The following is a 26,779-nucleotide window of genomic DNA, read 5'->3' on the forward strand; positions in this document are numbered from 1 at the left end:
GCAATACAATTAGCGTTGCAATGTCCGTAGATTTTGTCCAATGCTAGGTTAAAGTAGTCTACGGGGCAACGTGTTTCAAAACATGCGACAAAAGATTAACTGACATTGCTGTTACTCTTCTTGTCACGGTTGAATTAGACAACTGCAGCTTCGAAATTTGTTAGGTGAAGTTGTCCTTGCTGCTAAATTCCGGAAACAGCGGAGATTCGCACAGTATAGTAACGTTTTGTTGGAGAAACACCTTCTCTAACAGATTTCATGGGTAAGCGATATACCAAGCAATTTTGAACCATGTGTTTTTAACGTCGTCGGCAATCTCAACAATGCCTCAAAATATGGATTGCTTAGCCTGAGACCTAGCTAACAACGCTTTTTTCTAAGATCAGGTGATATGTTAGGCTTACCATACGTCCTCTTTTAAGAGGATTTGTCCTCTTTTTAGACTTTTTTGAAAGTGTCCTCGGAGGACGCCCTTTTGTCCTCTTTTTTGAGATTTTGTCCTCTTTTTTGAAAATTTAGGTCAGATTTAGAGCAAATTGCGGGTGACATGCCGCAAATTAGCACAGAAGTGACGCTCCGGCGGGTATTTCGGAGTGAAAAACGGTGAGTTTAGGTCCGAGCGAAAAGATGACCTTTTTTTTTTAGTCATCCACCTGGCAATGTGAAGAGAAAAACGGTATTTTGAGCTCTGGGCGGAAAAGATGACCTTTTTTTTAGTCAACCGATCGCAAAGTGGGAAAAATTCACCGGTTTTTGAGAATTCTATTCCGGTTTTGCAAGTTGCAAATTTCTGAAAAAAGTGTCCTCTTTTTAGATTTCCAAAATATGGTAAGCCTATGATATGTGTAACTCGAGATGGAACTGTCCGAAGACCTATTCAGAACAATAAGAATCTAAACTCGACCATATATCAAGAAACCAGAAAACATTGAAGAATGAGAATAAATCAAACAGAGACGGAGCGATAAGAGAGCATTAGTAGCTAAATTGATACCGTATGCAACAATACTGTGCCGGTAGTAATTGCGATCATATTGAAAGATCTCGCGGGCCACAGAAAAAGCGTCTGCGGGCCGCATGCGGCCCGCGGGTTGAGAACCCCTGCTCTAATTCATAGTTATTGCTCTTGTGTGTGGTCCGAATTTCATAATTGAGAATTGTCTCATTAACAGTCCAAACCTTCCATGCTGTCAAACTATCCGTTAGGATCGTTAGCATTCTGGTTGCATTTTGTGATATGACGACAAGGGCCGGAGGCGCAAAATTTTTCACTATAAAAAGTGGGCGTGTCTAAAAAAGTTTTGAAAACCATCGTCATATTGCATATAAGGTAAACAAGGGAATTATTTAAAATATTAGCGTGGAAACTGAATGATTTGTATTTACAATGAATTGACAGATTATATTTCCATCTGCTCAAAACCCACATACAATGTACAATGCGATGTAATGAACAAATATGGGGATGCCGAACGACCAACCAGTTGGGGTCTCTTGAACTGGCGTCCACCTCGACCTAGTGCCCGATGTCACAGTCTTCTTCGATGTTATTCTTTCTTCATCGGTTCATTTTAGAAGCTATTTAGCTCAGGTTGGATTTCGACCAAATTCTGCAGATCCAGTTTCTTCAAATTCATGCCTGGTCACAATACCCTTCAAATATTCAATATCTCTTCCATCACGAACCAAGCAAGATGTCCCGTAGTAAGAAAATATTTATTTGTATTGACAGAAGAAAAATCAAAGATTCTAACAAAAATACGCCTGCCTTTTTGGCGAGGTCTAGCGCGAGAGATACATTATTACTGAGGCAGATTGACAGTGAACAACTTTTAACAACACTATTAAGATTCCAGTTCCTTGATAGCGTCTTTGAGCTCCTTGCTTCCGGTGATGAAGCATAGGATCCGCAGATAATGTTTCAAAAACCAAAACTTCACCCATTCAACGCTGAAATTTCAGTAAAAACACTGGTTGAAAGAGCATGGGGATATGAAATTTAGGATCGCACCAGAGTTTCACGTCGAGTTGCAGTCTTTCCCCGTGCATCTCCATACGTTTTCTCCACGAGAGGTTATTACAGAGTTCGTGTTCCAGCTTATGGGATCCTCGTATGGCGCTAAAATTCAGACGCAGTCATGAAATGCTAGCCGATAGGGTCCTAAATATCCAGCATCGCTACTTAAGTAGACGTGGAGGTAAACTGAAAAGTACTTGGTAGTAGTTGCAGGAAGTAGACTTGACATAGGCATACCGTAAGCAGTTCATCGGAGGTGCAAGATACATCGGGACTCACGCAAAATGCATAATGACAGCACGGATAGGTACAATTTCCGAAAATATATTCAGTGACAGTTACTACAGGCTCTTTTGAGCAGTTTTGGTGATAATTGTAGCCATAGAAATGATACAAACATATTTGAGAACTACTTTGTGTTATACTAAATCCAAAATGTAAAAGGCATTTACATAGAAGAGGAGGCAATCTCATACATAACCACTCAAGCAGTGGACCTACTCAATGACGAAAAGTAGCAGTACTTAGTTACCGAACATCTTTTCAATTCAATTTGTTGCTAAAAACTTCATCATTTCAAAACATCACAAGACTACGATACAATGAAAGATAGGAAGGTGTCGAAACGACTTGGAGTAGTCTTCGAAATCAGACACCCACCTGGCCTAGGCGATGTAGAAAAGGAGGCATGCACACCGAATGAAAAGTAAAAAAAGATAAATAGGACAGTCGGAAGGCGAGATCGATAAATCAGGTCGTCTCGGAGAAAAAATATGATAAGGCCAGTCAAGATACAAAAACTATATTTCACTGTCCCACCTACCATTGTGCAAGTAAGGAGAAACGATCTGCCGGCGAGCCCAGTGTATGGTTGATGCACCGAACAGTGTTTAAATTCCTGAAAAGCATGAAATTGCCTTATCACATCCGACGGGACATACAGGTTTAACGTATCAATTAGGACGATATTGGAGATAGACTTGTCATTTCAGGAGGATAGGGTTTTGATTTTGAACCCAACCTACCAGGAATGCGGCAGTCAAAATAGAGTTGGCGGCTGTAATTTAGATCATAAAACATTCCTGCCCAGGAGATGGAGAATGGAGATAGACAAGTCTTCAAAACTGACATACCTGAACACCAATATCATCTGCTTCGGCATCCCGCGAAGACATGCCATGATTTTATCGAATCTGCTTGCCGCCATGTCCAGCATATATCTATGACGTAAACGAAATTGAGCACATCGACGGATACCGAACCCGTACGGGGGGCAAGAGGACTCACTTGTACTCTTCGCTGGTCATCGGATCGGAAGGGTTGAACTCGCGTTCCAAGCGGATGGGTCGCATGATTAACATCTCGCAGAAAAGCATGAAGTCTATGGTGAAAATGGGCGACAGTTAGTAAACGCTAAGCAGAGGCGAATATGAATTTGGATATGGAAAAGCTAGATTTGATTTGTACGTGAAGCTTCTCACAATTTCTACGATTTCCACCAAAATTTCAGACAAAACCAGATCTCAAATCCGAAACAAGGTTTAGAAAAAAGAAATCAGCTTTTATCTCTGCCAGTCAGACCTACATTTACGTGTGGTCGGTCATCCACATGGGGTAGGTGTCACACATCCTACTACAGCCTGAATACAGTGCTCTATCCGTGTAAGTGAGAAACAGTCGTTGGTAACAAGCACATAAAAAAAAACTTCAATAAATTCATGGTGATTTAGTAAAGGGTGCGCAGAAAATTCTAGCGCTAAACAAAAAGATTTGTCTTGTGCGAGAGGGAATGGAAGCATAGATTTTATTCAAGTAAAAATCATCATTTGTCATGAATAACATTAAAAATGAATGAAAAAATTTGCAGTCAACACAGTCATAAAACAAAATTCGGCTAAATTATTAATAATTTTGTATCAGACACCGGAGATAAATGAAGGGAATATTTCCAATCCAATATCTTTTAGAGCAAAGATTACCTTCATCCTTGATGCCCAAATCGACAGAATGTTTCCTCATTAGATTTTCATCCTTCCAAACGATCGCTTTCCACAGCTTGCATAACGAGGCTTGGTCCCTGCGGATAAAACACAGGCGTTATCGAAAGCACGCTCATTCAGTCAGTCGCGCTTACAATGGCGCAGTCAAGATTTGGGCATGATTTGAATCAGATCTGGATGCAAGATATTTTCTGTCTGGATTCAATTTAATTTTGAAATTTAGAATCAACTACGTCTTACAAGCACATTCGAGCTGACAAATCTTGAAATTACGCAGATCAGAAATAGTACCAAAATTTTTATTATTGTTGGTTGGAAATAATAGCATGGTACCTATGTTCTTACGTCATGCCCGCATTTTATTTGAAGAAAGTAAAAATTGCAAAATTTCCTGTATTGTCACTGGTTTCCCGACATTATAATATTTCATTACATTGCTTCAAAGTAAATCAAAATTTTGTATGGAGTAATTGGCGGAAAGCTGTCCTCGAGGCCCGTGTTTTGCCATTAGTTTTTTTGACCTCGGTCTACCATACTCCGAGTCATGGAACCGCACAACCACTTGAAAAAAAATACAACTTTGAAATTTGCGAGTGAAATTCATCCAAGCTGAGTTGAACATTAATCTTTCAAAATTCATGTGCAGGACTATCCAAGTACTTCCTCGGGCGCAAAACAGGCGCTAGATCGGAAGAGGGGCATCACAATTTTGAGGTACGATGTTTCGCGTGTCGGCGCACTTTTTCTCCTATCCCGAATTCTGTGGGCTAAAACTGCAATTTGTGATGTTTTTTATAGCATAGCGACAGCTAGCAGCTGTGAAAATTTTATGGTGATGGGGTAGTAGCCCTTCACCACATAGCCCTGTTGAGGTCGTAATTCCCTTAAACATTATTAGTAGTGAAGTACTACTACTACTACTACAAATACCAATGGCTATTCGACCAGCAAGAATAGTAAATTCCCTCTGAAATGAATTCGGCCAAATTTCGAACAAACCTCTTGGAAATTTTTTCGTACAGTCCATGGTCGAGCACGATGAGTTGAGCTTTGGTCGGGTCTTCCTTGCTCCTCGTCACTAAGACTTGAAAATAAAGAAGGTAAGTCAGCGCATCTAGAAAACCATTCAAGATCACAGTTGGACAACAACAAAAATTTTCAGCTTTACAAAATCAGATTAGAACCAGAACTGTAGCTATACAGTTTACCAAAATTAGCAATATTGAATTCCCAAAATACTTGAAAATTGAAGTAAATTTCGACTGACAAAGAAATACAATAACAATCGAAATCAGTTCATATCAAATCAGAGTACCAGAAATTATATCACAAAATATGAACATAAAAACATTTCACAAATTAGATTATAATTAGATCGCCAGCATTTTGTTCTAATTAGACAACTGGACAGTTGACTGAAATCCAAATCCAGCGTCCAAGTCTGTCTCGGATTGAACCCAAACTCACCGTTTCCGGGATGCGGATCGCCGTGAATGAATCCCGACGAAAAAATCTGCTCCCCAAATGCCACGACGAGTTTTTTCGCGACCTGGAACGCCAAAAAAAATGGAGGCGGGTTCGAAGACGTGTCGAATCTACTTAAAGCTAAAGTGCAATATCAAGGTCTCAAAAGTAGTTTCAAAAATTCGATTGGGTCGAGGGTCGGGTTCTTTGAACAGCAGATCGGTCATCTATGACTAACGATACTGCAAATGGGTGCAATCTTTATCAATTATATTCTGTGACCATTAGACATGGGTTACTTCGCCTGGTCGTTTCAGTGACAGTTTGAATCGCAGAGCCGACGCAAACACAATCCAGACCTACTTTGACTTTTCAAAATGTGGATAAATTTTAAAAAAAACTGTTCAGTGGAAGTCGCACAGGTAGGAAAACTACTCTAGTACTCAAAAGGCAAAAAACAGGTAAGGTAGAATAAACTTTATTGCAGAGTCACATTGTCAGAATGAAGCAAAACGGTGTCTCACTAGCAGTGTACGCACAACTTCAGTGTTGCCAGCCAACAACTGCTGCTGTTGAACGTTCTTCCACCATTATTAGTAAGGACAGATACTTACTACCCGAGAATGTTGTACCACAGCAAATCCAAATTATTTCTACCATAATGCGCGATGTAACTACTGGAAAAACTTCATAGGTCTAGATTTCGTCACAATAAAGTTGTAATGTCATATAATGTAAAAATTGGTCAGTTTTCAAGTCAAAAGGTTTTTTTCAGGCCAAACTACTTCGTAAGGACAGACAGTTCCAACCAGAAATGAAGATAAGTAGTACAATTATAACATTACGTGCAAAACACCTAATTTACATAGGCCTACATGAGGGCAAAATTTTGTCAAAATTAAGTTTTTTTGGTGAAAAAAATCGTCCTAGCCATGACACAGCATCCAAAACATGTAGCGCCGTTGGAGTCAATATTTCTGTGAACTTATAGCGAAAGACATTCTTACCTAAAGCGCAACACATAAAAATGAGAGATCTCAATTTCGTCCAGCCCAACCCAATGCCCCATGTCGCAAATATTAAAACGCTTTAGGTAGGATATCTTGGACATCTATGACACAAATTACTTACATCTGCCGGTCTCAAACCCATGTCCAGTATGGCGTCGAGGTTATTAACTTTACATCCGTCGTACCAATCGGCGGTCATGATTCTCTGTTAATCATTTCAGACGATTATAATCCAAACCAACAACAGTAACCATGCCACCGATTAGTTACCTTGGTAGTTTTATCCCAGTGGATTTCAGGTACAGTGACAAAGTTGAATTTTTTCAAATCCTTTTGGCACCTCTCGCTGTTGTGCGCCTCGTTTATGAAATCAAGCTCTTCCGCAAGTGTTCCCTTCATTTCCTAAGGACGAAATGTTAACATTTGATGTCCGTCATTTCAATTAAAAACATGTCGCATATACTACATGCCAACAACAGTCTGTTAGGGTCGATGGCAACAACATTGCTATGAAAGCAAACCATATGATGGATCATACACGACTATATGTCTTTTTTGCGTGTTCTTACCAAAAATACTGCTAACCACATCCAAGACGCCTATTTCAATACTTCTATACCCTTACATCGAAGGCTTGAAATGAGAACTTTGCCATGAGCACTGATGCAGAAGTGAGTAGAAGCTTGCATACCTATGGTTGCATACCTATGCTTGCATACCTATGCTATGCGCAACCTATCCCATGACCAAAACCATGCAAATGGCCTATTGACTTGGCCTAAAATCTGACAAAGTTGATGGCTCTTCTATGTGGCCTGTGTACACAGCACAAGAGGCGACATTTATGGAGAACGATTGTAAATCCTTTCGCCCGTAGGCCTACCTGTAGTATCCAGCTAAAACCGAAGCTCGGATGCATCCATCCGATTAATTTGAGAAGAACTTCGATACACCGAACGTCGCCATCAAAACGGTCTCTCAAGTCGATGTATTGAGACTGAAAAAGAATGGATTGGATTTTCAGCCAGGGGATTGAGATTTTTGTATCATGGCTGTTAAATTGTTGTCTGTGTAGGCAGGATGTGATACCAAGTCAGTATAATTCGTGTCATTGGGCAGAGCGTTTTAATTCGCGTCATATCGCTCATGTACACATTAAACCATACAGTTTCTAACTAACTTGTTACCAAAAACGCAGTGGTATTGAGTATCGACTTAATGGTTCAAGTCGAACAAATCGAGTCAAGTACCTAATTTACAAGCCTCTTGCGTCTGAAGATTTATTTTTTCTACAAGAATTATCAATTCCATAAATTCATCCACACAACAGCAACTAAATCATGTGTCTACTAGGCATGTTCATAAAACTGAATTTCTCGAAGTAGTGAGTATTGGGGTCGTCCAAAATTTGGAAAATCTTAAAAATACTACGTGATTGTGTCTCATTCTATAGATTATTGATAAAAAACAACAACGAGCCTGAAAGAAGCTCACAGGAAAGCCGTTAAGATTTCGATCAAAGCGTTTGAAAGTAGCTGCCCAAGAATGGTAAACACATGCAAAATTATATCTCAGCAAAATGAGCTGGCAATACTATTTGTGGTTGAATGAAATAATTATGTCAGCTTCTCAATTTTTTTTTGAAATTTCACAGGATGAGTCAAGGGTGAGCTTTTTGCCAAGTGTGATGTGCGTGTTCTAATAAATATAGGGACATACTGATTTATGCGGACGTGCAAACATTGTCCCGTTTTTTCCATTTGAAATTTGCAATTCACTTCTAGTCTTCTACTATGTATGACATCATATTGGGAAGCACTGGATTCAACTCTTAATATATGGTATTTGGAATTGATAAGCCAGGTATTCGGTTTAGCCCAGGCCTAATAATAAGGACTATATGTCATCCGGCAGTAAAATGTACGGTTGAGAGGTCGCCTACTTCAATCAAAACCATAAAAATCTCTGTATCAGTTGCACACACCTTGACGGCCACTTCTTTCCCCTCCTTTGTCGTGGCTTTGAAAACCAACGCCAGACTCGCGGCCGCTACTGGCCGAGGGTCAAATTTTTCGAACATGTCTTCAGGAGAGCATTGAAACTCTTCTTGAAACAGCTCGTAGATGTCGTTACGCTCAAAATCCAATGCCTTAACGATACCTCGATATGATAGTGTTGAATCGTCAAGAGTGATTAAGAACACAATGGATGCTATAATGTACAACATATGACCAAGTATACAATTGTGGTTGCAAAAAATAATGCTTCACCTTCAGTGAACAAGCGAAAATGCTATAAAGATACATTAGCATAACAAGAGCATCGTGTGGGTGTAAAGTGGCAATGATTTCAATATCGGTAGATTTAGTAAATGCCCTAATTTGCAATTCTTGCCATTTGAATCTTCTAATATTGAAATAAGGCTCTGTTATATGCTGATAAATTTTTGCAACATATCACATCACAAAACTTAGTCAGTATTGCATAGGCCCGACATTACTGAACACAAGTCGTCACGTCTAAGTCATTTTGGCGTAGGCCTAAAAAATTTCATCTATATTTTAAATAATTTATATGTTACTTCTCACATAGTCCGATTTATTTAGCGTAGTAAGAACGTCAGTCTTAGTGTAGTGCTTCAATGATTTAGGCGTATGGCCTACTTCAAAACTATATGCAGGGGAATGCCAAATATTTTCTAGCTACGTAATGTCGGATTGCAGGAAAGGAACCATGTATAAATTAATGATGTTGTCGGAAGTGGATGTGTTTCAGTTAGTTCAGTATGTTGAATGCAGTGTTTATATTATACCACCATCATTAGCTTTAAACTAACAATATTATTTGCTGTAGACGGACAGACAAATGGGTAGTTGATTGTCAACGCAGTCGTTTCCAACCTGGCCCACGATAGGGCGCGTCTCAAAAAGTTTCACAACCAGTGGTCCAATTTAAAAGAGCTGATTCGACATGGCAATACTCCTTGACAACCAAGGCCACCTATTATATGCGTCAAATAGTAAATAATTTTCACTTTTTATTATGTTTAAATTGCACGAATGGTGTGACAGTAGATTTAAACCAGTTCCGACCAAAACATTGTCGTCCACGCGATCCGAAAGGGTTGTCAGCAAAAAATAAGACTGAAAAACTATTTTGAGCAATGCATTTACTAATGACATATTTCTACTTTCATATTCGTTCAAACTTGAGATTCAAGGGCTATGGGCAAACATTCTTCATAGCGCATCAGTTCTTCACATAACTGAACAAATAGCCAAGCACGTTTACATATTCCTAGTATTCCAAACCTTGTCCTCCAAAGGTCGAAGAGTGTCGACGTATTCTTTAGGAAGCAGTTGATTGAAAGCGCATAAGCCTTGACCCAGCTTGACGTAAATTCCACCGTTTTTCAAGGCAGCGCTGTACATGCGATCAGCGGTACGTTGGTGGCATTTCTTGAGCAGGCTCACATATTCGGTGGAGTCCTGATGAAAGCATGTATTTAGTTAGGCAGCTGGAGTAGCATTACCTATAATATTTTATTAATTAGTAGGCCTATCAATATTTTGAAATGCTCTAAAACAGTTGTTACAAACTTCGTTTTCACCTTCCCCTGGCTAGAATAAGTCAAGCTTCGAGTCGCCTTTCTATCAACAAAACTGACAGAGGGCGGAGATAATAAAGTTAGCTGATCCAGGAGAATGCTAATCCTGTGATTAAAAACTGCTATTCGGGACACATTGTAGGCGGAGATAATAAAGTTGGCTGATCCGGAAGAATGCTAATCGTCCGAGTAAATACTGCTAATCGCGACGCGTAAGGTATAAAAAGCTGCGCGCGATGGATAGTGGAGGTGTCCCGAGTTTTTTTCAATCAAGTGGTGTCATCCGTTGCATCATAATGCAAAAACGCGTTATAGGCTGTCAGTTGTCAATTTGTTGAATGAAACGGCCACCTGCTAATAACGATACTGCTACTGTAATAGGTAGTGTTATCATCATCCATCGCCAAATGAAAGTCGTGACCAATTAGTACGGTACAGCTAACAAACGGATTATAGAATATTGATATCGCTCTGCAATGGTGGGTACATAATTCGTTATTTAGTGAAGCCATTACCTAGGAGACAATCGGCACGGTCATTATCGCAAATATTTGCACGTAGGAATGGTACGCACTGTACGCAGTTTCTATAGATAACTAGTTTATCCATAGTTTGTTCCGGCTTAAATCATGAGATCAACACTAACTTCATGTGCTGTGATCAACCGCTTTCCTTGATCCTGGGCTGATAAATCCTGACGAACGCGCTAATCGACTGCATTGCTAATCCAACTTCACTATCTCCGCCCTGAAATTTCTAGAATTTTCGCCTCACTATCGACCACTTCGTTATTTTCACTACCCCGTTTCTCAAAATCACCGCCGGGGGTAATATCGCCCACTTTAAGGACATCTTTTCTGGAATGTAGTTTACTACTTCTAATTTGCCAAAACTTTACAGGTTCGCGATTCTAATTATTCCTATTTTATCGTCAAGTTTTCTTGCAATATCATTTTTCTGTCTGAAAAATTCATTAAAACAATGCTCGGACATAATATCCATTGTGTACATTATGTACGTTTGCAGAATACAAACCTCACGATATCCCCGTAGTGTGAAGTGCATGGTCCACCAATAATCCACGGATATCGTCAATCCAGCACGTACAGAACGACCGAATCTTGCCAGTCCATTCAATGAGACGGCTACTTGCTTCCACCCATACTTTTGTACGTAATAACCAAAAGCCCCGATAAAAGGACTCAACGCAAAAGTGGCATACGCGACCCTTTTAGTGATCGCCGGTTTGAGACTGGTGATATCAGCGGCACTAGTAACAATCCGAGTAAACTGCAGGTTATGAGTGCTACACGCAGGATTGACTGCAGTCTGGTTGATACTTTGATGAGTAGATTTTGATACCTGTGTCAGAGAAATAATTATTATATTCCATCATAATCATAATTCGATGCGAGCTCGCACTGCACATTTTGCTAGTTGAGTTGAGACTGTCACAAACGACATCAGAGTTTCGGACCGATAATGATAGGCCTATTACAAATTTTGCCAATAAACTGATATGTTTTTGCTGATATCGAAATATCACATATTTAGAGTAGAACGTCATATCAATGGCAACAGTAATTTGAAAATACGGTCCACATCAACTCGACTCATTTACACTAAAAACACACAAAACTGCTATATAGCATTGCCACAGGATTACGGTATATACGGAGCAATACGGTACTCACCAGACGTAAAATTCGCCAAGTCTTTTCCATGAAATAAAGATCCGTTTGGTAAGCGATACGTCGGGAATCCTACGTTGATTGTTAGCGCTTCTTAGCTGAAAAAAGTCATAACTTTCAAACACGGTATTCTATGAGTGAACTAGCGTTACGTAACACGGTGATGTATCTGTGGTGTTATTATGGTGCGATGTTACGATTCGGTACTGATGCGGAACGAATTTTGCCGGTAGGGTTTGTTTACATAGTTTGGTAACTCGAGGTCATTGACCGAAGGACAGTTTCAGCATAGTGTCCTATTTGGTGTCGACACAAGCAAATCTCACGGCTCAGTGAAATTGTATCACGTCACAATTTCCATTTGGCTACAGGCAATTTGACGGTCATTTTTGACCAGCTTGCCGAGCATTAAATTTGGTAAAATGGGTATCAATCAGAAGCTAACTCTGCACTGATGACGAAAATATAAATTTTATTCTGCTCGCGGCCCTGGAACCCCCACAATCAGCCTCGAATTTTTCATTCTTATGGAGATTAGGATTGAGACGCAACAATGCTGTCTGGCGAAACGAGAGAGTAGCTAGAGAGTAACTGTCTCGTTTCGCCAGACAGCATTGTTGCGTCCCAATGCCAATCTCTCGTTTCGCCAGACAGCATTGTTGCGTCTCAATGCCAATCTCCATAACGATGAAAAATTCGAGGCTGATTGTGAGGGTTCCAGGGCCGCGAGCGGAATAAAATTTATATTTTCGTAATCAGTGCAGAGTCAGCTTTCGATTGATACCAGTTTTACCAAATTTAATGCCCGGCAAGCCGGTCAAAAATGACCGTCAAATTGCCTGTAGCCAAATGGAAATTGTGACGTGATACAATTTCACTGAGGCGTGAGATTTGCTTGTGTCGACACCATATAGGACACTATGGTTTCAGCACTGTATGGCGTAGGGGGCAGCGATGAGCATCGGACGAACTCGGATACTGTTCGGTCCGGAATTTTTGGACAATTTTGAGATAGTCGAATCGGATTAGGATTCTATTGCAGATTTTGTTTCGGATATTTTCGGATAGTTATAACTTCTGCTTCGAATATTTCTGAATAGTTCTGACCAGGATTGTAACCAAGTCACAAGGCTCCGAGTCATCACAAGTCAATCTCACTTTTATAGTTGTGACCAGACATGGGGTGATTACTTCATGAATGTAATCGATTGCGATTACGATTACTTCTGAATGACGCGATTACGATTACGATTACAGCAAAATCAGGAAGTAGTCGATTACGATTACGATAACATTGGAAAAGTAATCATGATTACTCACGATTACATTTATTTTACATCTTAGAAGCTATGTTGGAAGGCAATATATGGATTGCGCTGAAAAGGCCTAATGACAGTGGCGGCTCGTGACAATATCGGGTGGTGGGGCAAGGGCTGAAAGCGACTTTCATCAAGATGACGTCACAATGGCGTTTTCCAACGTAAACAAGTAACTTAATGATGGTACGGTAACATGAATTTCCCGGCAACGGTGATTTTAACGTATGTGCCACGAGAGGTCTGCTGGTGAGCTGTGACTTGAAGTGTGGTAACTGCGTAAACGGCGTACGGAACAAAGATTCAACACGGTTCATGTTCGCATTAGACCTGACTAATTATCTGCAGAAATGGAAATGACTATAACTCGAGAGATAGCGTAAGCCTAATTGGAAAGGTCAACGAATTCGGACAGATACGCAATTGTTATCTCATAGATTGGGCCTGTCCTATTGAATCCAAAACATCATTCTAAAGAACTAAGAATAGCAGCCTCGGAAATTTGGTCTCGGTAGTCGGTACAGCATAAGAGATTTTGGTCTTGAAACTGGAGACTGTAACACGACACATACGTTTTTATTACTGTCTTATAGGTCTGCTGCGAAATCGCCTTTGGAAAATATATTACCGAATAAATACGTGGATGAAACCCTTAAACTTGGTACACTGTTACATGACATTATCGAGAAGTGGCCTCATGGCCCTTTTCGGTATGGTACACTGTCAAAATTAATGCGAACAGACCAACACCGAATTTTGCGTAGAATTTACTGAGGAATAGGCTGATCAAGTGATCAGCTGTTAGCCGCCATCGAAAACGAAATAACTATCGCGCTTGACAGGGGGTTGTAAGCAAATGGCTTGAAGGCCACAATTTCACGGTGAAATTGACATTGGAGAATATAATATCGAAGTAAATATTTGAATGCAAACTGAGAATGATATCATCATCTCAGTTAACGTTACCGCAGATACACCGGCTTTTGCGTGAAATCCGCAATGTGTTGTAGGCTAAAGTGTCAGATCGGAGCACATCTTTACCACACTCGACCTTGATAACGAAATTACTGCCCTAATCATTGAGTATCAACCTTGAGACTTGGCACAGCGTTCGATACTAAAATCAAGACATACCGTGCAAAAGCTTATTACGGATCTAGGTAAGGAGCATCGTTAAAATTAATAGAGACCAATACCGGCTTTGCGTATAATCTGTTAGCGATAAATGACTAGTCAGCTCTCACTCGAATTAGGAAACCAAATTACCACTAACACAGTTCAGTGACAAACTTAAAACTTGGTACAGCGTTCGATACTAACATTAAGACTTACCGTGCCAAATGGCATAACCTATCTCGGTATTGAACATCGTCAAAACCAATGGATACCAATACCGGCTTTTGAGTAAAATCTGTTTGCGATACATGACGGATCAGCACACACTCAACTTCGGAAACGGAATTACTACCCTAAACTTCAAGTAGAAACCCTGAAACTTGGGGCAGTGTTAAATACCACCATCACGACATGACATAACAAGTTTCAAGAGTTTTCATGGTGTGAAACCCCATTAAAATCGACCTATACCAGCAAAGGTCGACTAAACGCAGATGACGGTAACAGAGTTCAGCTATAGATACGATTGTTACATCACACCTTAAGGGCACAGAGCTATCGTGCCCCGGTTGCTCGGTAATTTTATGAATAGGAGAGAGTAAATCACCGTTTCTTTATTGTGCGCGGCTTTGAGAGAATAGACAGTGAAAGCTTGTTATGAGCGCTACCGGGGCAAGCCCCGGCTAGGCATTCGCAAAGCGAAAACACAGAAGAGAATTCGATTTTCGCAGAGACTTCGCTATATATGGGCATTTACAAGCGAAAGGACAAGAAGTATACGATTTTCGCTGTGATTTCGGTTTATATAGATAGGTGTGCGTCTACAAATGGTGAAGAATTGTTATTGAACAGAATTTTAGGTGGGGCAATGCCCCAGTTGCCCTATAGGACGAGCCGCCACTGCCTAATGAGATAACAAACTCCCTTTAAAAAAGATGCGTCATTTGTTTGTTACGTCATAAATGTATCCATTGCCCATTTTCACAGAGGTCAATTTATCGCGCCCAACGATTTGCATTCTTGCCAGGGCCATAACTGCCGCACCGCAAATTTCCCAATAGGGTGCAGAGCGAGCTCGAAGGGGACTCAAAAAGTGTTTCGTAAACCAACATAAGTTATAGAGTATTTTCGAGAGATCTAATTAACTTGAAAATCCTCTCTAGATCAATGATTGCCAACCGCGGGTCTGAGAGCCGCATGTGACTCTCAGCTAGCCAATTTGCGGCTACCCTTGACGTTGGAAAATCCAACAAAATAATAAAAAATCAATCTATAACAAAAAAAATGATATTCAAAAATTTCACTTGCTTTGCTTGGAATCTGTGAGCATACTTTTTGACGTGAGTTGAGTAACGAAATCGTTGCCGAGTAGAGAATCGCTACTCGACACCAGAGGAATTGGTCTTCACTCTAAATTATAAACTCCACTCAAATGCATCTGGATCGGCACTCAAATTTAAGTCTGCTCATCACCAGACTTAATTAAGTGCAGGTGGTGTTACAACACGTTAGTAGTATAGTAGATCGCTCGTGACTTGGTGTTTTTTGCATGGGGTAGTATAGGCGGGGTCGCATGCTAACGCGAAAACCGGGGGTGGCATGCTAACGTTTTCGTCTTATGGCGGGGGTGGCATGCTAACGTTTTCGTCTTATGGCGGGGGTGGCATGCTAACGTTTTCGTCTTATGGCGGGGGTGGCATGCTAACGTTTTCGTCTTATGGCGGGGGTGTCATGCTAACGTTTTCGTCTTATGGGTGCGGTCGCATGATAACGCGAAACTCGTGGTGACATGCTAACGTTTTCGTCTTATGGGTGCAGTCGCATGATAACGCGAAACTCGTGGTGACATGCTAACGTTTTCGTCTTATGGGTGCAGTCGCATGATAACGCGAAACTCGTGGTGACATGCTAATGTTTTTGGTATACGTGCGGCGACATGCTAACGACGATAAATGTGTCTGTCGTGTATTCTTACGGTATCTGTGGTGATTCACCATGTGTTCTTATGGATGCGGTCGTGACTCGCCTTTTTTGCTATAGGCGGTGGTGGTGATTCGCACTTTCAGGTATCTCTCGCGTGGTGTTGAATATGTACGAGTCACCAACAATAACCACGCAGACGGAAACGTGGTTTGTCGTGAGGATTAAGCAGTGCAACCTATATTTCGAATGACCTGCGCGCTGAATTATTTCTCGTCCAGCCGCTACTATCGAATATTACACTATTCCTGAATCGTAATGAAAACTCGTGGTCGTGATTCGTACTTTCCCGTGATTCGTAATGGATTCTTATGGACGCGGTCGTGATTCGTACTTTCGGGTATAGGCATCTCTCGCATGTCGTATTGGAAACTCGTGTTGGCATGCGGCTCTTATTTCTTACGGCGGGGGTCGCATGCGGCTATTGCGTCTTATGGATGCGGTCGTGATTCGTACTTTCGGTATAGACTGCGGGCGGTATGTCGTACTTTCAGCAAAAAAGGTGTGAAATAGTTTGCTAAGTCTAGGAATCACTTGCAAGGTAATATTTTGGTATTTAGTTTACCACAGAGCCGGCGTAGACGGTGATTCGAATATCAACAATAACAACGGTCACAAATTACCACTTCAAATAGCTGTGGAATAGTTTGCAAAACCCCGCGATCGCTGACAAGATAATGTCTCGGTCATAACCATCTTTCACGACTTGGTGTTACAGGCATATTGATCGCTCACGCGGTGAAATTTTAGTAATCAGTTTGTCACAGAACTTGATATCGCTGGTAAGATTTACCAAGTAACGAATAACAGACCGCCAGTGTCGGTAACTTGAATAGCGACAAATTGTCACTTATTTCCGCTCTAACCCTAATCCTCTGTGAAGTGAACGCTTATTCAAAAGGGTGTGATAATTTTAAAATCCGACGACCACTCGCCGGATAATGCTTCAGACATAACAATCCCTCATACCCACTCACAAGGTAATATTTCGGTAATTAGTTTGTCACAGAACCGTCGCAGGCGGTGATTCGAAAACCAACAATTTGTCACTTGCCCGCGATCGCTATATGTTTCACACCTCCAGAATAGTGGCTGACTTTAGTTGCGTGATAAGATCCATGAAAATATTCAATCAATGTGTTCATCAACTTGAAATGAAACTCACTACACAAATCAAGTCGATTCGTATCTGAATGTTCTAAATCGGTACAACTCTAATCCTTTGACAAATCCCTTAACGCGTTTTTGTTGAATCGAACGTAACCCGAATATTACTGACGCCGACTTTCAGCTACATCGAATTATTCGCGCATTCGCCGCTGTTTTCACACTTATAGAATCAATACCAACTATAACTCTACAAGAATCAAGAATCACAAGTATGTGCATTACACAGTTATTGTCTTTATTAACTTGAAATCAAACACTTAACAAAAACACGCAACTAATCATTTGGCAACTCTAGCATTACCAAAAAATTCCAGTATTGTTGATTGAAAATCCTTGAGTCATTATTATCAAAAATGTTATAGTACCGCATCGGAATCCATTCGCGGGATGTACTAAAGGTAAATCCAGATAATCCAAAATGAAATATTTGGACTTTGACAAACATGACTACTAACTTTGATCCAGTCACATTTCAAGATTATAGTTTGAAACAATCCTTGAAACTTACAACTCTATTCACGACTGAGTTTTCCGTTTGTCAGTTTCAGTAAATACTATCGCGATATTTTAATGTGTTACTACACACAATAGAATCATTCAATGAAATAGCACCTGTTGTAAATATTTCTAACTTGACAACCACTTGTGCATACCGCGATCGACTTGTGACGCGATGAGTTAAATCGGAATATTTCAATCTATTTGTCGAAACCTTGAACAAGCTATCGGTTTTTTTTGTTTTGTTGTAATCGAGTGAACGGAAATAGTATTACGTCTCAACATTTTAACATCTTCCCATACACAAAAGAGTAAAATACAAAAAACCTTGTCAAGTCAATCCGTTTGTAACTTACCCAACCAAAGCAAAAAGTATCCTTATGAAAAGTAGACAAGACTACGCGAGTAATCACCACAATCCAAAATCCATAGCAAGTTCGGTTGTATTCATAGTCCACCAACTCGTACTTTTATTCAACTGTAAAAGTCGTTACTATTCCGCAAGACAAAGAAATTACTATGTGGTATATTTTGTAAGACAAAAGTAATTACTTCTCGGTGTCGGCGACTTGAGATTAACATATGTTTTGAGTATATGATATTTGAATGTCTGACCAACGTAGTTAAGAATTCATTTTATACGATCCAACACCGGTATTACATTGAAAGTTATCATGCTGTAAACATAAGGATTGACACATGGATTTGACATATGTAATAGTTGATCATGACTTGATTATTAAATTATTCGCGTTAATTAGACCCGGCGTTGTGGTAAAGGTTATTATGACAGCAACAAACTTTTCACCGCCGTGGTTATTAACATATTGATTTGTAAAACTATACTTGTCTGAAATATTCTTGGTTTGAAAGATATTCCGTGTTGGTACAAATCACTCTGTGTATTACGGATATCAGAAAATATTTTTACAAATGTAGTTGTTTCCAGTAACCAAGACTAAAGATGACACAACAATTTCGTTTGGAATATCTTTACTGGACGCATCCTATTCTACTAGACTTGAGTAATACACAAAACTCATAGCATTAACAAAATCGCAATAGGCGCTGCACTGAAATCTACAAAATGTGTTTGTATTGTTACTCAAAGTAGTGATCATAAATTATCATTTAAATAAGTAATTGTAATCATAAAACCAAACTTGTGAAAGTCATTACCATAACAAAAGAATATTGTAGGTTGCTTGCTAAATGTATACCGGAAATATTTGTAGAACGCTCACGACCAAAGAAATCGAAAATTTCTCCGCATTGTCATTCGTCAAAGTATATGTTGTCACAATACTCATCCCGTAAAAGATCTTACTTGTATGTGATTGAATCGCCGGTAATTAACTCGCTAAATCAAACCATAAGGAAATTTCACTCAGTCATCGGATTATGATATTAAACAGCGTCGCTTAATCGGTATAGAGCGTTTTTCTAAATGCAAATCATACCTGACCAACAGAAAACAATTTTCACTCACCTCGTAATGAAACCAAGTGGTGGACCTACGTTCAATATTTTGTTTGTGTCAAATACTTTGCAATAAACACACACACTGGAGTGGTTGAGCTTTACATCATCAAGCTGTCATCTGTAAATCGAGATCACATCCGACTTGCAACTGTATCGTTTACCTAACCGAGTTGTATGCACAGTTTCATATTTTTATCATTTAGTGATTGCTGAACATACCAAACGATACACATTCACTTCCGAAATACTGCGTTGATCTCAATTCCCTTTGTCGTGATAACCGAAGTACATTTGTTTCGAATTCGTAACAGCCGACTTTTCTATGACACGATAAATTTTGACAAGTTATGCTTAGAAGGTTGGTGCATATCGCGAAAAATAATATACCACCCATATTGATATTGCTACTCCATTGATCGGTATTTTCACGCGAGTCGATTTTCAAATGAGTAAAATTTATTACATGAGTTTCTCCGCTTAATGTAAATGAAAACTCAGTCGTCTTTTAACATCACAAAGACATTGATAAAAAGTAAGCAATCAAACACAACACTTTGTACGACACTAATTATTGTTCCACACATCTCATTTCATACTAAGTGTATACGAAAGATATTCATGTTACACGAAAATATTCGCTCATGCTACAAACCTGTACAATGATTGGTGGTGTAAGGCCAGCACAATTGTGGTATCCATACGAGTTTAGTTAACACAATTTACGACACCGAGGTCGCCCCATCTTTCGTAAGACAACAAACCAAGGCTTCAGGATATGTCCATGTCATAACAATAAATCAGCTACTCCAACAACAGAGTACATATGTTTTCTAGCACAGTGCTTACATCTTACACACAAATCAACCCACTTTGCTAACGAAAAGTGCTGAGTCATCACAACAATACAACTAAAACATACTATCATACAAAATGGCCGTTATAGTTTGCTCACCAACGATACATCGTACAAGTAGCAAGTCTCGAGAATCCAGTTATTCAAAAAACGTGAAAGTGTTCCTACGCCAAGTCGGTATGTTGACGAAAGCATATATTGTAATATCATGATCGATTTACATTCGTTGGTCACAAAATGTCACTACTCTAAATAATTATTTTTCACTCAAAACCTACTTGTCACCATTCGTTTCATCAAGCACGAGTTCAAGAAACCTGCTACGACATGAATTGTTATTTTTATGTTGTGTAAATAGGTAATAATTAATTTTAGTAACAGTATATCAACATCATCGAGTTGCGCGAATAGATTTACATGTGGTCTTGTGGTTTTAATCGAAGTATACAGCACGGTCTAATGTAGAGTCATCTCTACTGTACAGCAACTCGGTAATCGAAATGCATTAAAATTTAAACAACGATCTTGTTTCGTCGCACCAAAAACATGTTTACTATCGCGATACTCTGCACAGGTCGTGTAAATCCTTTTCACACTCGTAATAGTATACCTACAACTACCGGTGACAACGTTCAACAATACCAACGACACTAAAAAAAACGATACCTACCCAAGTAAAATTACCATTTTCACCTGGAGGTCGGTCGTTACCCGAGTAGAAATACCATTATCCTTTGGAGATTTATCGTTTACCCAGTGTAACAAACCCCTTATCCTTTGGAAATCTATTTTTTCTCTGGGTAACAATCCTTTTTCACTTGGAAATCTATTTTTTCTCTGGTTAACAAACCTTTTTCACTTGGAAATATATTTTTTCTCTGGTTAACAAACCTTTTTCACTTGGAAATATATTTTTTCTCTGGTTAACAAACCTTTTTCACTTGGAAATATATTTTTTCTCTGGGTAACAAACCTTTTTCATTTGGAAATATATTTTTTCTCTGGTTAACAAACATTTTTCACTTGGAAATATATTTTTTCTCTGGGTAACAATCCTTTTTCACTTGGAAATATATTTTTTCTCTGGTTAACAAACCTTTTTCACTTGGAAATATATTTTCTCTCTGGGTAACAAACCTTTTTCACTTGGAAATATATTTTTTTCCCGGGTAACAAACCTTTTTCCCTGAGCAACAAACCATTTTCACTTGGTGATCCGTCGTTTACCCGAGTAAAAATATCATTTTCCTTTGGAGATTCGGCGTTTACCCAGTGTAACAATACATTTTTACTTGGAAAAATACTTTTACCTAGAGTAACTAATCATTTTCTCCTGGGCAACAAACCCTTTTCGTCTGGAAACTGTCATTTACCTGAGTACCAATACCGTTTTCACTTGGAAATCTATCTTCTCCCTGGGTAACAATATCATTTTCGTTTTGAAAACTGACAACCACACCGGCCAATTTGATATTTTTGTATATTGTTACAACGGACAGTGACAAAATATACACCAACAACGACTCCGATACATTTGTGTAATCGCATACTCACTTGTTCTGGTGCATCCCATCAAAATCGATGGTTAGCCACACACACACACACACACACACACACAATACCAATGCACTATTTCGATATGACTGCGATGTCCGGGTTCGTGCTTTAGATTTTCCAGAACCAATCCGTCTAAAGTTGTAATCCCCCCGCCTTTGTTAACTGGTTGATACACGGATAACAATCTTCGGAAAATGTAGGAACGCATACTACCCATCGTGCTAACGATTCCAGGTTACTTGTGATTAATTTCCTTGCTCACCCTATACAGATTATACGTACAGCGATATGTAGTGGTAATCGGTTTGGTCAATACATATCGCCTCATTCAGTATGGAATTACAAACCCAATACAGGTCAGTTCATAACCGGATCCGGATATTCAATGCAAAGCGATAAAGCAGAACCAATGACCAAATGTAATTAAACATGTAGATTCACAACCCTTGATTTTTTTTTCGTGAAAAATGACAATACATATCGAATATATATTTTACGATGGTTCAACCCTGCCAAGTATTCACGTAAATGTGGTTTATGACATTACATACAATGTATCAGTGTATCAATGTTGGGTGTTTATGCACACATCGGTATGACCCATAGACAATATCATCATACCCTCCAGGACTTCGTTATTGCATCGTGAGGTCAATAAAATCAATCGGTGGCATAGACGACAGAAGGCTTGGAGATCCAATGTAAAATTCAGACAAACAAACGGATATATTTGTCCATCTTGGTTATTCACTCAACTACCATTGGTGCTCTCGATACAGCGAACGGTACAGTATGCAACGCATATCATTAGAGTGATATATCCACAGATAAATATGGGGCCTGGCCACAATAATTGTATCGAGATTTACCCAGATTACTATCCGTTCACTGATTCACTCGATGGTTTTAGCAACTTGTAACAACACAAGATAGATACGACTGGAATTACTAATATTCATAATGTTTATGATAAGTGTCGTTACCGATCGTTCACTAAGTCGATATGAATATTCAAAAAATCGGATATCACTACTCTCAACACCAGTGATTCGGTTAAAGTTTAAAATCGATTTGATAATGTAATCCAAGGTGTGTTTCTGTGGGATCTGATAACCTTTACGAGAGAGTGCTGTCTCTTTGACACATGAAACAATTATTATCAACCACACCTTGCGTGCATCGATTTGTCGGCGTCGTACAATTATTGTGGCCAGGCCCCATATTTATCTGTGGATATATCACTCTAATGATATGCGTTGCATACTGTACCGTTCGCTGTATCGAGAGCACCAATGGTAGTTGAGTGAATAACCAAGATGGACAAATATATCCGTTTGTTTGTCTGAATTTTACATTGGATCTCCAAGCCTTCTGTCGTCTATGCCACCGATTGATTTTATTGACCTCACGATGCAATAACGAAGTCCTGGAGGGTATGATGATATTGTCTATGGGTCATACCGATGTGTGCATAAACACCCAACATTGATACACTGATACATTGTATGTAATGTCATAAACCACATTTACGTGAATACTTGGCAGGGTTGAACCATCGTAAAATATATATTCGATATGTATTGTCATTTTTCACGAAAAAAAAATCAAGGGTTGTGAATCTACATGTTTAATTACATTTGGTCATTGGTTCTGCTTTATCGCTTTGCATTGAATATCCGGATCCGGTTATGAACTGACCTGTATTGGGTTTGTAATTCCATACTGAATGGGGCGATATGTATTGACCAAACCGATTACCACTACATATCGCTGTACGTATAATCTGTATAGGGTGAGCAAGGAAATTAATCACAAGTAACCTGGAATCGTTAGCACGATGGGTAGTATGCGTTCCTACATTTTCCGAAGATTGTTATCCGTGTATCAACCAGTTAACAAAGGCGGGGGGATTACAACTTTAGACGGATTGGTTCTGGAAAATCTAAAGCACGAACCCGGACATCGCAGTCATATCGAAATAGTGCATTGGTATTGTGTGTGTGTGTGTGTGTGTGTGTGTGGCTAACCATCGATTTTGATGGGATGCACCAGAACAAGTGAGTATGCGATTACACAAATGTATCGGAGTCGTTGTTGGTGTATATTTTGTCACTGTCCGTTGTAACAATATACAAAAATATCAAATTGGCCGGTGTGGTTGTCAGTTTTCAAAACGAAAATGATATTGTTACCCAGGGAGAAGATAGATTTCCAAGTGAAAACGGTATTGGTACTCAGGTAAATGACAGTTTCCAGACGAAAAGGGTTTGTTGCCCAGGAGAAAATGATTAGTTACTCTAGGTAAAAGTATTTTTCCAAGTAAAAATGTATTGTTACACTGGGTAAACGCCGAATCTCCAAAGGAAAATGATATTTTTACTCGGGTAAACGACGGATCACCAAGTGAAAATGGTTTGTTGCTCAGGGAAAAAGGTTTGTTACCCGGGAAAAAAATATATTTCCAAGTGAAAAAGGTTTGTTACCCAGAGAAAAAATATATTTCCAAGTGAAAAAGGTTTGTTAACCAGAGAAAAAATATATTTCCAAGTGAAAAAGGATTGTTACCCAGAGAAAAAATATATTTCCAAGTGAAAAATGTTTGTTAACCAGAGAAAAAATATATTTCCAAATGAAAAAGGTTTGTTACCCAGAGAAAAAATATATTTCCAAGTGAAAAAGGTTTGTTAACCAGAGAAAAAATATATTTCCAAGTGAAAAAGGTTTGTTAACCAGAGAAAAAATATATTTCCAAGTGAAAAAGGTTTGTTAACCAGAGAAAAAATAGATTTCCAAGTGAAAAAGGATTGTTACCCAGAGAAAAAATAGATTTCCAAAGGATAAGGGGTTTGTTACACTGGGTAAACGATAAATCTCCAAAGGATAATGGTATTTCTACTCGGGTAACGACCGACCTCCAGGTGAAAATGGTAATTTTACTTGGGTAGGTATCGTTTTTTTTAGTGTCGTTGGTATTGTTGAACGTTGTCACCGGTAGTTGTAGGTATACTATTACGAGTGTGAAAAGGATTTACACGACCTGTGCAGAGTATCGCGATAGTAAACATGTTTTTGGTGCGACGAAACAAGATCGTTGTTTAAATTTTAATGCATTTCGATTACCGAGTTGCTGTACAGTAGAGATGACTCTACATTAGACCGTGCTGTATACTTCGATTAAAACCACAAGACCACATGTAAATCTATTCGCGCAACTCGATGATGTTGATATACTGTTACTAAAATTAATTATTACCTATTTACACAACATAAAAATAACAATTCATGTCGTAGCAGGTTTCTTGAACTCGTGCTTGATGAAACGAATGGTGACAAGTAGGTTTTGAGTGAAAAATAATTATTTAGAGTAGTGACATTTTGTGACCAACGAATGTAAATCGATCATGATATTACAATATATGCTTTCGTCAACATACCGACTTGGCGTAGGAACACTTTCACGTTTTTTGAATAACTGGATTCTCGAGACTTGCTACTTGTACGATGTATCGTTGGTGAGCAAACTATAACGGCCATTTTGTATGATAGTATGTTTTAGTTGTATTGTTGTGATGACTCAGCACTTTTCGTTAGCAAAGTGGGTTGATTTGTGTGTAAGATGTAAGCACTGTGCTAGAAAACATATGTACTCTGTTGTTGGAGTAGCTGATTTATTGTTATGACATGGACATATCCTGAAGCCTTGGTTTGTTGTCTTACGAAAGATGGGGCGACCTCGGTGTCGTAAATTGTGTTAACTAAACTCGTATGGATACCACAATTGTGCTGGCCTTACACCACCAATCATTGTACAGGTTTGTAGCATGAGCGAATATTTTCGTGTAACATGAATATCTTTCGTATACACTTAGTATGAAATGAGATGTGTGGAACAATAATTAGTGTCGTACAAAGTGTTGTGTTTGATTGCTTACTTTTTATCAATGTCTTTGTGATGTTAAAAGACGACTGAGTTTTCATTTACATTAAGCGGAGAAACTCATGTAATAAATTTTACTCATTTGAAAATCGACTCGCGTGAAAATACCGATCAATGGAGTAGCAATATCAATATGGGTGGTATATTATTTTTCGCGATATGCACCAACCTTCTAAGCATAACTTGTCAAAATTTATCGTGTCATAGAAAAGTCGGCTGTTACGAATTCGAAACAAATGTACTTCGGTTATCACGACAAAGGGAATTGAGATCAACGCAGTATTTCGGAAGTGAATGTGTATCGTTTGGTATGTTCAGCAATCACTAAATGATAAAAATATGAAACTGTGCATACAACTCGGTTAGGTAAACGATACAGTTGCAAGTCGGATGTGATCTCGATTTACAGATGACAGCTTGATGATGTAAAGCTCAACCACTCCAGTGTGTGTGTTTATTGCAAAGTATTTGACACAAACAAAATATTGAACGTAGGTCCACCACTTGGTTTCATTACGAGGTGAGTGAAAATTGTTTTCTGTTGGTCAGGTATGATTTGCATTTAGAAAAACGCTCTATACCGATTAAGCGACGCTGTTTAATATCATAATCCGATGACTGAGTGAAATTTCCTTATGGTTTGATTTAGCGAGTTAATTACCGGCGATTCAATCACATACAAGTAAGATCTTTTACGGGATGAGTATTGTGACAACATATACTTTGACGAATGACAATGCGGAGAAATTTTCGATTTCTTTGGTCGTGAGCGTTCTACAAATATTTCCGGTATACATTTAGCAAGCAACCTACAATATTCTTTTGTTATGGTAATGACTTTCACAAGTTTGGTTTTATGATTACAATTACTTATTTAAATGATAATTTATGATCACTACTTTGAGTAACAATACAAACACATTTTGTAGATTTCAGTGCAGCGCCTATTGCGATTTTGTTAATGCTATGAGTTTTGTGTATTACTCAAGTCTAGTAGAATAGGATGCGTCCAGTAAAGATATTCCAAACGAAATTGTTGTGTCATCTTTAGTCTTGGTTACTGGAAACAACTACATTTGTA

General features: G+C 39.0%; 1 protein-coding gene and 1 long non-coding RNA gene across 2 annotated transcripts in view; one reads left to right on the plus strand and one right to left on the minus strand.

The window, feature by feature from the left end:
• The window catches only part of LOC145436102 (uncharacterized), a 423,401-nt gene that overhangs the window by 47,555 nt on the left and 349,067 nt on the right, over positions 1-26,779 (plus strand). The gene's annotated exons all lie outside the window — the stretch shown is intronic.
• LOC145436067 (putative aarF domain-containing protein kinase 5) lies at positions 1,700-11,989 on the minus strand. The gene is made up of 15 exons (XM_080313345.1): positions 11,793-11,989; positions 11,134-11,460; positions 9,803-9,979; positions 8,476-8,640; positions 7,375-7,488; positions 6,762-6,893; positions 6,613-6,696; positions 5,485-5,566; positions 5,017-5,101; positions 3,997-4,094; positions 3,305-3,398; positions 3,151-3,237; positions 2,841-2,915; positions 2,012-2,119; positions 1,700-1,950 (listed from the first exon to the last, which is right to left on the minus strand). Exons 1-15 carry the CDS (start codon positions 11,820-11,822, stop codon positions 1,845-1,847), a joined length of 1,764 nt encoding a protein of 587 aa, XP_080169471.1. The 5' UTR covers positions 11,823-11,989; the 3' UTR covers positions 1,700-1,844.

Source organism: Botryllus schlosseri, chromosome 3 (genome assembly GCF_051294905.1).
Source record: "Botryllus schlosseri isolate E-star chromosome 3, Bs_hap1, whole genome shotgun sequence".
Lineage (NCBI taxonomy): Eukaryota > Metazoa > Chordata > Ascidiacea > Stolidobranchia > Styelidae > Botryllus > Botryllus schlosseri.